The 14,785-nt window shown below is 43.0% G+C and overlaps 1 protein-coding gene across 1 annotated transcript in view; it reads left to right on the forward strand.

The window, feature by feature from the left end:
- LOC141259356 (uncharacterized) overlaps positions 1–14,785 on the forward strand; it is a 751,467-nt gene that overhangs the window by 331,758 nt on the left and 404,924 nt on the right. Inside the window, exons 23-29 of the mRNA XM_073675220.1 lie at positions 1,852–2,115; positions 2,271–2,417; positions 2,620–2,801; positions 4,434–4,614; positions 13,847–13,972; positions 14,114–14,239; positions 14,440–14,556. Of these exons, the coding sequence (XP_073531321.1) occupies positions 1,852–2,115; positions 2,271–2,417; positions 2,620–2,801; positions 4,434–4,614; positions 13,847–13,972; positions 14,114–14,239; positions 14,440–14,556 (1,143 nt within the window). The remainder of the gene's footprint in view (positions 1–1,851; positions 2,116–2,270; positions 2,418–2,619; positions 2,802–4,433; positions 4,615–13,846; positions 13,973–14,113; positions 14,240–14,439; positions 14,557–14,785) is intronic.

Consider the following 14,785-nt stretch of genomic DNA (forward strand, 5'->3'; position numbering starts at 1 on the left):
GTATTTACGCTTTCTTTCCAAGCTCTCAGGCATGGACAATTGGACGCTTTGCTGGGACAAAGAAGTGGATGTGGCTGATGTTTGTTTCGTGTGAGCAACCGCAGCTTGTGGGCAGAAGGTATGAACAGCAGATTCTGAAGGACATAGCCCAGGTGACATGGCACTGGTTTGACCCGCAGACGCAGATTTGGTACCCTGTCCAACCTACTGGGGTGCTTGGCTGCCATGTGGTTTCACATATTGGTGGTGCTTAGGTTGCCTTAGCCCTGGCCTCTGCTCAATTTGGTATGGCAGATGCTACAGACTACAATGTTTTTCTCTGAAGGACTTTCAGAAAAAATATCCACACAGCAGCTGAATGCGCCCTTGCCCTGACTTGGCGCACAGCGGGGGTGCTCTTGGGAACAGTTGACCCAGTTCTCACTCTGGGCAAACCACGACCCCTTGGTGCCTGTGTTGGTGCTACATATCCATCTTCCTCTGTGTTGCTGTCATGGCTATGCATGCCAACGGTCCAGGTCGGATCAGTGTACTCATCATCGACCACCTCATCTTCCATCTCATCCTCCTTCCCAGTTGACATTGTAGGCTGACCTGATGGCAACTGTGTCTCATCATTATCAGCCTCCATATCTGGAGACAGTAAATGACGTTCCATCAAGTGGCTTTCTTCTGGCCGTAGGTCCTCAAATACTTGAGCATCAACACACGCCACCTCCTCTTGTCCCTCTTCAATGCTGCACGGTGAGTGCCTTCTCGCGCACCACTGACCACACCATGTCCATGTCCATGTCCCTTAACAACAGGCTATTTTGGCATTTTGGGTTCTGTTGACAGAATTTCAGATGTTGATGGCACAAGCCAAGCTAGCTGTCACTGCCAAAATAGTGGTTAAAATGGGCTGGTGCGTGCTTGGTAGCAGGCAATAGGAAATGTTTGGACTACTGCTTTGCGTAGTGCACCAAATGCCTTTTTAAGTGGACTAATGTGGACAGCAGAAGCCAGGCTCTGACCCCTAAAACAGCAAGTAAAATAGACCGGTGTTAAAAAGAAAAAAAAAAACAGCACAAAATGCTACTTCTGTGTGTGCTGGAAAAATATTGCTTTGCCTCTGACAAGAGCTGTTTTAAGATGGAATAGACACTGGAAGAACACTACCTAATACACTCACTGCCTAATACACAATCTCACCCTCCCTGTACTCTGACTTTGTTGTATGCCTTCAGCTCTGAAAAGAGCTATTTTCTGGTGGTATTATGGAGCTAGTGAGCGGCTCCTTTAAACACAGAACTAATATACACTACAGGTAGCCCTTAAAAGGGCTTTTGTTTTATCAAGAGGCCTAAACACTCTCCCTAGCATCTTAGCGATCTCTCCCTAGGCTATTACAACGCAGGTTCCAGATGCAATGTGCACAAAATGGCGGCGGCAGGGCTTAAATAGACCCCATGACACTGGGCGGCCAGCCAATCACAGTAATGCCACAACCAAGATGTCTGCGGCATTACTGTGATTGGTTAAGAAGCCAAGCATGTTTAGTGGCTGCAAAGAAGGCGCCAAAACTGCAGGGTGGGACATCCGAATATAGCGAGGCGAGTACACAAATACTCACAGAACAACGAGTAACCCGAATACCGTACTATCCGTGCTAATACCGAATAGTAACGAATACACTCACTCATCACTATTTGTAGTCTTTTTTTTATCTAGATCTCTTGTTCAATAGTAAATGAGATTTTTCATTTTCTTGTTTTTAAATAAGACCCTCATATATTACAGAATAAGGGTGTCTATGTTGGGAAAATAAAATAAAAATGTTGTGGCCTCTTTATGAATTGCTTTATTTCACAGGGAAAACCTCCCCTTCGGACAGTATATTCATCTACAATGAAACAGCTGGGGAATCCTGGGACACTTACAACAAAAACACATTTGTGCCGCTGTTTTACGATGAGCTGCTTTTGACAACTGACAATGAAATCATCAAGAAAGCAAATGAGACATGTCAAGGAAATGATGAGTGCATCTTTGATGTCTTGAGTACTGGAAATGAAGCTTTAGGAAAAGCCACACTTGACAGTGTTATATCAGCCAATGAACAAAGCAGCACAATGAGTAAGAAACATTCAGTATCTTCTGTTATTTCCACACTGTCTCAATAATTTTAAATATTTCTTAGCCTTTTTCTATAACGTTACAGCAGAGACAGGTAGAACTTTAGTTAGTTTAGTTAGAAAGATTTAACTAAACAGAACAACTTCTCTCTACAGATAACTTTCCTCCTAATGTTACCGGACCCACCACCATTTTCACCAAGCTTAGGGAGCCAATAACCGTTATCTACACAGCCACTGATAAGAACAATGATACTGTGATCTTCTCTCTGGAGACTAACTCTGCTGATATCATTATAACAGGTGAACATATATCAATTTGCCCTGATGGTTATGTTTTACATTGTAAATATTATTGATATACCGATTACTAATATTCAGCCTAACAAATTTCTATGAACTGATCACATCACTAAGATATAAAGCATATCCCTCCCATATCCTACAACATGAATAATTTATTTTCCTTGTCCATATTCTTCACAATTTTCTTTTCGCTGTGCAGATGATGGAGTTTTGGTTTGGTATCCCACCAGTTCAACACCTGTTAACGCCACTATAGTAGCAAATGATTCCAAAGTCGCTACTGACATGATTCTAACCCTGGTTCTCTGCAACTGTACCAGCAATGGCAGCTGTCTCTATGATAGTGCAACCAGCCTAGAGTATGTGACCACAACCTTCAAGGTAAACTGTCTTACTGAATAACATCAACATATTTTATAACAACGACAAACATACTTAATGATTAGTGTTGAGCATTCCGATACTGAAATATCGGTTATCGGCCGATATTCGCGGTATCGGAATTCCGATACTTAATTCCGATACTTTTAGAATGCCTGCGCTTCTCAGTGTCCGCGGGATGACAGGCTGGATGGCAGTGTTCTGCTGCGGTCCAGCCTGTCATCTCGATGTAGCAGAGCTGAAGCTGTCCTGGGAACCATGGAAAGGTAAGGATGATGTTGCTTTATTATTTTTCTTTTATTGCAGGAGATCGTTGGCTTCAGCTGGAATGGGCGTGATGGCAAGTATGGTTTAATTTAGAACAATAAAGAATTGTGTTGTTATTTCAATTAAAGGACTTTATTCTGGGTGTTGTGTTTTTTTTTTTACTTTGACTATGGGGTTAGTAATGGGGGTGTCTTATAGACGCCTCTCCATTACTAACCTGGGCTTAATGTCAGCTGGCATTATAAGCTGACATCAACCCCAGCCCTATTACCCCACTGCCACCAGTACATGGCAGTGGGAAGAGCGAGGCTAAGTGCCAGAATTGGCGCATCTGTAGGATGCGCCATTTCTGGGGCGGCTGACGGCTGGTGTTTCTAGCCTGGGAGGGGGCCAATATTCATGGCACCCTTCCTGGGCTATTAATATCAGCCCCCCAGCTGTCTGCCTAGCCTTTGCTAGCTATTAAAATAGGGGGGACCCCACGTCATTTTTTTGGGGGTGTCCCCCATTTTAATAGCTAGTAAAGGCTGGGTATTCAGCTGGGGGCTGATATTAGTAGCCTGTGGAGCTCCGTGGGTATTACCCCCTTCCCATGCTTCAAACATCTGACCCAGCCGTCTGCTTAACCTCCGCTAGAGACTAAAATTACGGGGAACCCCACGCCAATTTTTTTTTTAATAAATCCTTTATTTTAACACTAAATGACAAGTACAGTAATCAACACTATCACTGTACTTCTTATATATGTGACTGACATGTTTCTATCTATCTAATCTATGTGTGATGCTCTATTCTTTCTGTTATAAATTGTCGGGTACCGCTGCTGAATTGCCGGGCGGCTTTTTTAAAGAGACGGTGCATGAAAACACTGTTATTTTTTTAATAAATCCTTTACACTAAATGACAAGTACAGTAAGCAACACTGTCACTGTACTTCATATATATGTGACTGACATGTTTCTATCTATCTAATCTATGCGTGAAGCTCTATTCTTTCTGTTATAAATTGTCGGGTACCGGTGTATGCCGCTGCTGAATTGCCGGCTTTTCATGTTTCACTGTGAGCACTGTTCACATCGATTTGGGCAACCACCTCCCCCAATACATTCTACATTATTGTTAGTTGTTTTCCTTCATGTAGAATTAACCTACAAGGAAAGAAAGGGTTTATTTTCATTCCGATATTTGTGTCCCATTGACTTGCATTGGTTTCCGGTATCGGAATCGGCGATATCCGATACTTTTTGGGTATCGGCCCGATCCAATCCGATCCGATATTTCCTGATATCGGAAGGTATCGCTCAACACTATTAATGATATGTTTATTTTACAAAAGTAATATTATCTATTTATATTATTTTGTAGGTCGCTGGATGTAACTGTTCTGCTGCATGGACCGGAATGTACTGTGAAAATGATTTTAATGCTTGCGCAGAAAACAAATGTTACGTTAATAATACTTGTCAAGACTTAATAGCCCCCCTAGAAGGATATACTTGTGGTCCATGTCCCAAACATCTGACTGGAGATGGAGAAACCTGTACAGGTGAATAAATACTTTAGCTCACTGCTTCTACATAAGGATTTTTTTAAGGATTCAGTCAGAATAGAATGCTTTTTAATGGGGTTTTCCAAGAATGTAATAAAATGGCCCCATCATTTAATTTCCACGGCAGCCCGCACTAGTCATGTATTTGGAGGGGCTGCAGTCTGAAAAATCACAGTTCCTGAGACCTATGTATCAACTGACAGAGGAGCTGTATTGTAAGGACACATACTGCCATGTGACGGGAAAATAAATAAATATTCTCCAAGTCTGACTGACCACAGAGGACTGAGGCTGTAGAAAAAAATCCTTTGTGCTCAGTCAGCCAAGGAGAAGATTTATTTGTTCTTATGTCACAACCATTCCCCTTGGCTCATGGAGATATATGTGTTTACCATACTGGTCTTCAGTCACAGGTCTCAGAAGCTCTGTTCTGGTTTTCTTTATATTGCAGCCCATCCTGAAACATGACTAGTACGAACTGCCATATGCCATGATGAGGGCCATTGTATTACATTCTTGGAGAGCCTCTTTAAACTCCTTCCTCAAAGACCACTTATGTGAACACCGCCTTCCTTGTAGACCACTAATCAATCCAATTTTCTCTATATTTAATTTACAAAATGGTAACTGCTAAAGGAGCATGTGACCAGACTTGTTCAACAGTCTCCTCCAATAGAAAAGCAGCATTTCCATGTGAGATGTTTTATAATTAATTGATTGCTCTGGTTTTACGCTTCTCCATTATAAGATATTTTATGGACAGGAGAACTGTGCAGTCTGTGAGCAAAGCTGTAATGATCAGAGAAAGTGTCCAACTACTTTAAAGCGTAGTTTTAATTCCACAGAAACTTTCCATATGATTTAAACAACTACAAACTTTCACTTTTTTAAGTACAAGGACAACTTACAGTCTGTTTTTACAGTGATATCAAGACTCACCTGAGAAAACTGTAACAGGTTGTTTCCACTAGACATAACTGTACATATAAATGCTCAACAGGTTAAAACAGTTGTCCTGGTTTAGACGAAATTGCTATTTCCAATTCACTCAAATAGAGATGAGCTTCAATACCAGAGAACACACAATAACAAAGCAGGTGCTGATTCTGTGAAACACAAGCATTTATTATAATTCCATACAACCTATTTAAATTGGAACTATTAGTTCTAAGGAAAATTAAAGATGTGACAGCAGATGACATTAATATTTTTATCAAATATATGTCATTAGCAAACCAGTTGATTTCTTTCAATATTACAGGGACACAGGTTGTAGTTTCACTTTTCCACTGTGAGCTCAAAATTGGGTGAAGTTGGGATTTACTAACTGTGGGAGGGGAAAGGATGCAGCCTCTGAATGATAAATCAAGCCTTGTGCATAGATCTGCAGATTTTAGGGCGGACCCATTAATTTGACTTCCCAATTTTTCGGACTGACTGACCTTCATTTCTTAAAGTAATGATGGCTACTTGCTTTTCTTTACTTAGCTGCTTTTTTCTTGCCATAATACAAATTCTAACAGTCTATTCAGTAGGACTATCAGCTGTGTATCCACCTGACTTCTGCACAACACAACTGATGGTCCCATCCCCATTTATAAGGCAAGAAATCCCACTTATTAAACCTGACAGGGCACACCTGTGAAGTGAAAACTATTTCCGGTGACTACCTCTTGAAGCTCATCAAGGTGGCTACTTTGAAGAACCTAGAATATAAGACATATTTTCAGTTGTTTCACACTTTTTTGTTAAGTATATAATTCCACATGGGTTAATTCATAGTTTTGATGCCTTCAGTGTGAATGTACAATTTTCATAGTCATGGCACCCCTCATCCCCAATCCTGGTATGCATGGCACCCCTCATCCCCAATCCTGGTATGTGTGGTACCCCATCCCTCATCCCTATCCTGGTATGTATGGTATCCCTCATCCTGGTATGCATGGGCCCCTCACCTACATCCTGGTATGCATGGCATCCCTCATCCCTATCCTGGTATGCATGGGCCCCACATCCCCAATCCTGGTACACATGGTACCCCTCATCCGCAATCCTGCTATACATTGTACCCCTCATCCCTATCCTGGCATACATAGTACCCCTCATCCCTATCCTAGTATGTATGGTACCCCTCATCCTGGTATGCATGGTACCCGGCATTCCTATCCTGGTATGCATGGCACCCCTCACATCCCTATTCTGGTATGCATGGCACCCCTCACCCCCCAATCCTGGTATGCATGGTCCCCTCACCCCACAATCCTGGTATGCATGGTCCCCTCACCCCCCAATCCTGGTATGCATGGTCGCCTCACCCTCCAATCCTGGCATGCATGGTCCCCTCACCCCCCAATCTTGGTATGCATGGTCCCTTCACCCCCCAATCCTGGCATGCATGGTCCCCTCACCCCCCAATCCTGGTATGCATGGTCCCCTCACCCCCAATAATGGTATGCGTGGTACCCATCATCCTGGTATGCATGGTCCCCTCACCCCCAATCCTGGTATGTGTGGTACCCTTCACCCTCCAATCCTGGTATGCATGGTCCCCTCACCCCGCAATCCTGCTATGAGTGGTACCCCTCGCCCTACAATCCAGGTATGCATGGTCCCCTCACCCCCCAATCCTGGTATATGTGGTATCCCTCACCCCCCAATCCTGGTATGCATGGTCCCCTCACCCCCCAATCCTGATATGTGTGGTACCCCTCATCCTGGTATGCATGATCCCTCACCCCACAATCCTGGAATGCATGGTCCCCTCACCCCGCAATCCTGGTGTGTGTGGTACCTCTCATCCTGGTATGCATGGTACCCCGCATTCCTATCCTTGTATGTATGGTACCGCTCATCCCTATTCTGGTATGCATGGCACCCCTCACATCCCTATTCTGGTATGCATGGCACCCCTCACACCCCAATCCTGATATCCATGGTCCCCTCACCCCCCAATCCTGTTATGCATGGTCCCCTCACCCCCCAATCCTGGTATGCATGGTCCCCTCATCCCCAATCCTGGTATGCATGGTCCCCTCACGCCCCAATCCTGGTATGCATGGTCCCCTCACCACCCAATCCTGGAATGCATGGTCCCTTCACCCCCCCAATAATGGTATGTGTGGTACCCCCAATCCTGGTATGCATGGTCCCCTCACCAACCCAATCCTGGTATGTGTGGTACCCCTCACCCCCCAATCCTGGTATGCATGGTCCCCTCACCCCCCAATACTGGTATGTGTGGTACCCCTCATCCTGGTATGCATACTCCCCTCACCCCACAATCCTGGTATGCATGGTCCCCTCATCCCCCAATCCTGGTATGTGTGGTAACCCGCATTCCTATCCTGATATGTATGGTACCCCTCATCCCTATTCTGGTATGCATGGCATCCCTCTCCCCCCAATCCTGGTATGCATGGTCCCCTCACCCCCCAATCCAGGTACGCATGGTCCCCTCATCCCCCCATCCTGGTATGCATGGTCCCCTCACCCCCCAATCCTGATATGCATGGTCCCCTCACCCCCCAATCCTGGTATGCAATGGTCACCTCACCCCCAAATCCTAATATGCATGGCCCCCTCACCCTGCAATCTTGGTATGCATGGCCCCCTCACCCCCCAATCCTGGTATGCGTGGTCCCATCACCCCACAATCCTGGTATGCATGGTACCCCTCACCCCCCAATCCTGGTATGTGTGGTACCCCTCACCCCCCAATCCTAGTATGTGTGGTACCCCTCACCCCCCAATTCTGGTATGCATGGTCCCCTCACCCCCCAATCCTGGTATGCATAGTCCCCTCACCCCCCAATCCTAGTATGCATGGTCCCCTCACCCAACAATACTGGTATGTGTGGTACCACTCACCCCCCAATCCTGATATGAATGGTCCCCTCACCCCCCAATCCTGGTAAGTGTGGTACCCCTCACTCCCCAATCCTGGTATGCGTGGTCCCCTCACCACCCAATCCTGGTATGTGTGGTACCTCTCATCCTGGTATGCATGATCCCCTCACCCCCCAATACTGGTATGTGTGGTACCACTCATCCTGGTATGCATGATCCCCTCACCCCACAATCCTGGTATGCATGGTCCCCTCACCCCGCAATCCTGGTATGTGTGGCCCCTTCACCCCCCAATCCTGGTATGTGTGGCCCCCTCATCCCTTTCGCACACATACAAAAAATAAACAGTTATACTCACCTTTCTTAACTGTGCTCAGCGCTGCTCAGTCCTGTTCTGCCGGAGGCCAAGGGAGGAGTGCGGCGTTGGAGCACAGCGCTGTCCGGCGCCATTTTGCTGAAGACACACTGCAAATGTGTCTTCAATAAAATGGCGCCGGATAGCGCTATGCACATGCATCGATCCGACGCCTCACTCCTGCCCCGGGCTCCGGCGAAGAGAGGTGCAGCGGCAATGCTCTTCCCGGTCAGGTAAGTATGTAAGTATGGTGCCGGAGATCGCAGTATGCGTAGGCACTGAACGCATACCGCGATCTCCGGCGCCACACACTACTGTTACCTGTAACGGCTCCATGAGTTCTTCTGTCAGGAGCCAGACTGCGCGTCGAGGCTTCAGACAGAGACACGCTTGTAGCGTTATTTTATATATATATATATATATATATATATATATATATACAGTTGTGCTCAAGAGTTTACATATCCCAGCAGAATTTTTCCTTTCTCGGCCTTGTTTCAGAGAATATGAATGATAACAAAAAAACTTTTTCCCCTCATGGCTATTTTCAAGATTTTTTTGTTATCATTCATATGCTCTGAAACAAGGCCAAGAAAGGAAAAATTCTGCCGGGGTATGTAAACTTTTGAGCACAAAAGTATATATACAGTGCCTTGAAAAGGCACTCCTATGCTGTAACCTTTTTCCACATTTTTTCACATTACACCCAGAAATGTATTTGATTGGGATTTTATGTGATATACCAACACAAAGTAGCAAGTTTTTGTGAAGGGTAAAGAAAGTGATACACGGCTTTCTAATTATTTTAAAAACATAAATCTGAAAATTGTGACGTGCATTTGTATTCAGTCCCCCTTGAGTCAATACTTTGTAAGACAACATTTCTGCTGCAAGTTTTTTGGGGTCTGTCTACCAGTTTTCCACATCTAGAAGCTGAAATTTTTGCCCATTCTTTTTCTGCAAACTAGCTCTAGCTCAGTGAGATTGGATGGAGGCATCTGTGAACAGCAATTTTCAAGTCTTGCAGCAGATTCTCAATGAGATTTAGGTTTAACCCCTTTACCCCCGAGGGTGGTTTGCACCTTAATGACCAGGCCAATTTTTACAATTCTGACCATTGTCACTTTATGAGGTAATTACTCTGGAACGCTTCAACGGATCCAGCTGATTCTGAGATTGTTTTTTCATGACATATTGTACTTCAAGATAGTGGTAAAATTTCTTTGATATCCCTTGCATTTATTTGTGAAAAAATCTGAAATTTGGCGAAAATTTTGAAAATTTCGCAATTTTTAAAATTTAAATTTCCTTGAATAATTAGCGGACACCATGTTGCGTTTGGGGAGCCCCTGATGTGCCTAAACAGTGGAAATCACCCACAAGTGACACCATTTTGGAAACTAGACCCCCAGGGAACTTATCTAGATGTATCGTGAGCACCTTGAACCCCCAGGTGCTTCACAGAAGTTTATAACATTGAGCCGTAAAAATAAAATTTTCACATTTTTCCAACAAAAATATTTTTCAGCCCACAATTTTGCATTTTCACAAAGGTAACAGGAGAAATTGCACCATGCAATTTGTTGTGCAATTTCTCCTGAGTAAGCCGATACCCCATATGTGAGGGAAAACTACTGTTTGGGTGCACGGCAGGGTTCGGAAGGTTAGGAGCGCCATTTGACTTTTTGAATGTAAAATTTTCTTGAATAATTAGCGGGCGCCATGTTGCGTTTGGGGAGTCCCTGATGTGCCTAAATAGTGGAAACCATCCCCCTACCCTCAGTGACTCCATTTTGGAACTAGACCCCTCATGGATTTTATCAAGGGGTATAGTGAACATTTTGAACCCAGAGGTACGAAACAGAATTTGATAACATTAGGTCATCATATTGAATTAGTTGTCATTAGTCTTGAGTGCAAGTGCTCGCTACTTGAGTTTGCATCAGGTGTTCGGATATGCACCAAGTATCGCAGGTACTCAAGTGACATGCTCGAGTCCCTTCCCCGCATGTTTCACGATTATTAGACACCCAAAATAAAACATGCGGGGATCGCTCGTGCATGCCAGGCAATCCCTGCAAGGTTTTTTTGGCTGTATAACAGCTGCAAAACATTTGGGGCGGAGACTCAAGCATGTCACTCGATCACCCGCTATACTCGGTGCATACCCGAGCACCCGATGCAAACTCAAGTAGCGAGCACTTGCGCTCAACATTAGTCGCCATATCGTCGTCATTTATTTTTCTTTACTTCTGAAAAAATCCCAACCCTAACCCTAGCCCAACCTTGCCCAACTCTAACCCTAGCCTAACCCTAACCTTAGCCTAACCCTAGCACAACCCTAACCCTAGCCCAATCCTAACCCAACCCTATCCATAGCCCAACCCTAACCCTAGCCCTACTCTAACCCTAGCCTAACCCCAACCCTAACCCTAGCCCAACTCTAGCCCAACCCCAACCCTAACCCTAGCACAATCCTAACCCTAGCACAACCCTAACCCTAGCACTACCCTAACCCTAGCACAATCCTAACCCTAGCACAACCCTAACCCCAACCATAGCACAACCCTAACCCTAGCACAACCCTAACCCTAGCACAACCCTAGCCCAACCCTAGCCCAACCCCAACCCTAACCCTAGCACAACCCTAACCCTAGAACAACCCTAACCCTATCACAACCCTAACCCTAGTACAACCCTAATCCCTGAACAACTCTAACCCTAGCACAACCCTAACCCTCGCACAACCCTAACCCTAAAGTTTATTTTTTAAGCCGTTCCTCGTGCGGTATAAGTGATTAGACGTTTTTATTCTTCGGGTGGGTGCAATTACAGCAATGCCAGATTCATATCGGGATTTTATGATTGGCATCTGTCACACACTAAAAGACGCATTTTTTTGCAAAGACTAGTTTTTACATCACCAAATTTTGAGAGCTATCATTTTTCCATATTTCGGCCGACAGAGTTATGTCTTGGCTTGTTTTTTGCGGGACAAGTTGATGTTTTCATTGGTACCATTTTTGGGCATGTGACATGTTTTGATCACTTTCTATTCTGATTTTTAGAAGACAGAATAAACAAAAACCAACAATTCAGGAATTGTTTTATTGGAGTTTTTTTTATGCCTTTCTGCATGTGGTAAAATTGATGAGGTAGCTTTATTCTTGGGGTCAGTACGCTTACAGCGGTACTACATTTATATATTTTTTTTATATTTGGCGCTTTTACACAATAAAAACTATTTTATAGAAAAAATAATTGTTTTTGCATCGCTTTATTCTGAGAGCTATAACTTTTTTATTTTTCAGCCATTGGAGCTGTTTTTTGGGGCTTGTTTTTTGCGGGACAAGATGACGTTTTCAGCGGTACCATTTTTGTTTACATTTGTCTTTTTGATCGCGTTTTATTCCATTTTTTTGGGGCGGTATGATGATAAAACATCGTTTTATGTTTTGTTTTTTATTTATTTTTTTCACCGTGTTCACTAAAAGGGTTAACTAGAGGGACCGTTTTATAGGTTAGGTCGTTCCGGACGCGGTGATACCAAATATGTGTACTTTTATTTGTTTATTTTTTTTTTTTCATAAGATTATTTATTTAAGGGTACAATATATTTTTATTTGTTTTATTATTATATTCATTTTTTTATATATTTTTACATTTTTTTTTCACTTTCTGACATTTTTATTACTTTGTCACATTGTCCCACTATGGGACTTTCACTTTTTGCAGCCTGATCGGCTGCATGGCATAGAGAGCAGCAGCTCCCTATGCCATGCAGCCTGTCAGCGCTGCACAGGGAGAAGTTACTTTGGTCGTGCACTGTGCATGACCAAAGCAACTTCCTGTCTACTGGTGTCCCGGATGTTGTCATGATGACGTCGGGTCAGCATGGTAACAGCCGGGACTGGACTCAGACTCCACGAGACGCCGGCAGAGAAGGTAAGTATTGCGCTTACCTCCTCTTGCCACCGGAATGCTGCGATCGATTTCGATCACAGCATTTCGGGGGTTAATGTGCTGGGAGCGGTGCGGGACCGCTCCCTGCACATTGTTACAGCTGACACCTGGTACTATCAGCCGACACCCGGCGGCGATCTCGCCCGCAATCGCCAGGGCTTATTAATACGTATCAGGCCCATAAGGCCCAGGGCACAGATATGTATTAATATGTCCTGGGCCAGAAAGGGGTTAAATTTTGGACCATTCACACACATGAATATGATTTGCTCTAAACCATCCATTGTAGCGCTGGCAGTATGGTTTTCCCCTATTTCCTCATAGATTGTAAGCTTGCGAGCATTGTCCTCACTCCTGTTGGTATCTGTTGAATTACGTATTTATTATTTTACGTCTTTATTGTCTGTACATGTCCCCTCTGAATTGTAAAGTTAAGCGCTGTGGAATATGTTGGCTCTGTAGAAATAAAAATGTATTATTATATGTTTAAGATCTGCAGATGAAAAATCATGGAGGTAATACAAAATACTAGATGTAGTAGTTTTTTATGTGGGGTGCATACATTTTTATATCAAATAATTTGAGTAAAACTGAAGATTTTGTAACGAAAATTATAATATTAACATTACTTTCATGTTATGGGTAAAAAAGGATCTATGAATCTCCGTCTTGTCAAAATTTTGGAAATTATTCTTGTGTTCAGTGAGATATTAATTGAAATCTTAATTTTCAAAGGAGTGTACTCATTTATGTTGAGTATTGTGTATATATACTCTATATAGTGCACAGATATTAAAGTGCATTTTTGAAAATTACATAATACTTTGCATACAGGAGATGTCGATATGCATCATTATTTATTGGTGAACATTGACCCCGAGACACATTTCAAATTGAGATTTATTTTGTATCATGCTATATCACTGGTTAGGACAAGACAACATGATACATTGTGTCCCGTAATAGCCATCTGTAAATGGTTGCCTGTGTAAAAAAAAAAATGAAGTTGCTTTTCTTGTACTTTTACCTTATTTTATATCAGTAAATATAATTATCTGTTTTCAGATATCAATGAATGTTTCCTTAATACATCCGATTGTCAGCAAATTTGTATTAATACTTTGGAAGGATACAACTGCAGCTGTGAGGCCGGCTATGACGTGGATGAGACGAACAGCTCTATGTGTGTCGGTATGTCCTGTACTCCATCCTGTCATTCAATTTAACATTGTTTAACATTATTCTTAATGGTTGTTTAGTGGAAATATAGGATTTTATTAACAGCACACAAACAGAATCCTAGAAAATATTATTCTGTCTGCTTTTCTTCAGACGTCGATGAGTGTGAGAATGGTGACAACAAATGTGCTAACAATACCGACTGTAGAAACCTTCCTGGGAATTATAGCTGTGAATGTAAATCTGGATATGATGGAGATCCATTTATATTCTGCACTGGTAGGTTCTACTTAAGATTGCAAAAAGTTCATTAACTATATATACTTCGTCATCACCCTGTAATAATTGTAATATTTCTCCCATAATAAATACATAAAATATATCAATATATCTATCTATCTGTCTGTATCTGTCCTTCTATATTCAGTATCTTTTATTTATATAGTAATTTACTAATTCAATACCTATATCCCCAACAGATATCGATGAATGTGCCGATGACACGTCCTTCTGTCCCAATCAATCAATCTGCTTTAATACCGATGGATCCTATGAGTGTGACTGTCTGCCAGGATACACAGGAGAAGACTGTTCAGGTAAGGTCTATAGTGATTAATAAAGGAAGTTTCCATTTAATTTGATTTCTCCACTGTGACAGAAGATGTGTAGCCTATTTACCTGTCTGTATAATGTCATATACAACTTGATATTTAACTGGAAAATTACATTTCTCCATTCATGACAACTTTCCTTCCAAGATTATTGACACTCGGTTCTCTAAAATCTGTAGCTTAACCAGTATTAAGGGAGTTTCCAGTTTTAGTG

The sequence above is a fragment of the Phyllobates terribilis genome, unplaced genomic scaffold (genome assembly GCF_046119375.1).
Source record: "Phyllobates terribilis strain yellow unplaced genomic scaffold, ASM4611937v1 Scaffold_3__8_contigs__length_932513732, whole genome shotgun sequence".
In the NCBI taxonomy this organism is placed as follows: Eukaryota; Metazoa; Chordata; class Amphibia; order Anura; family Dendrobatidae; genus Phyllobates; species Phyllobates terribilis.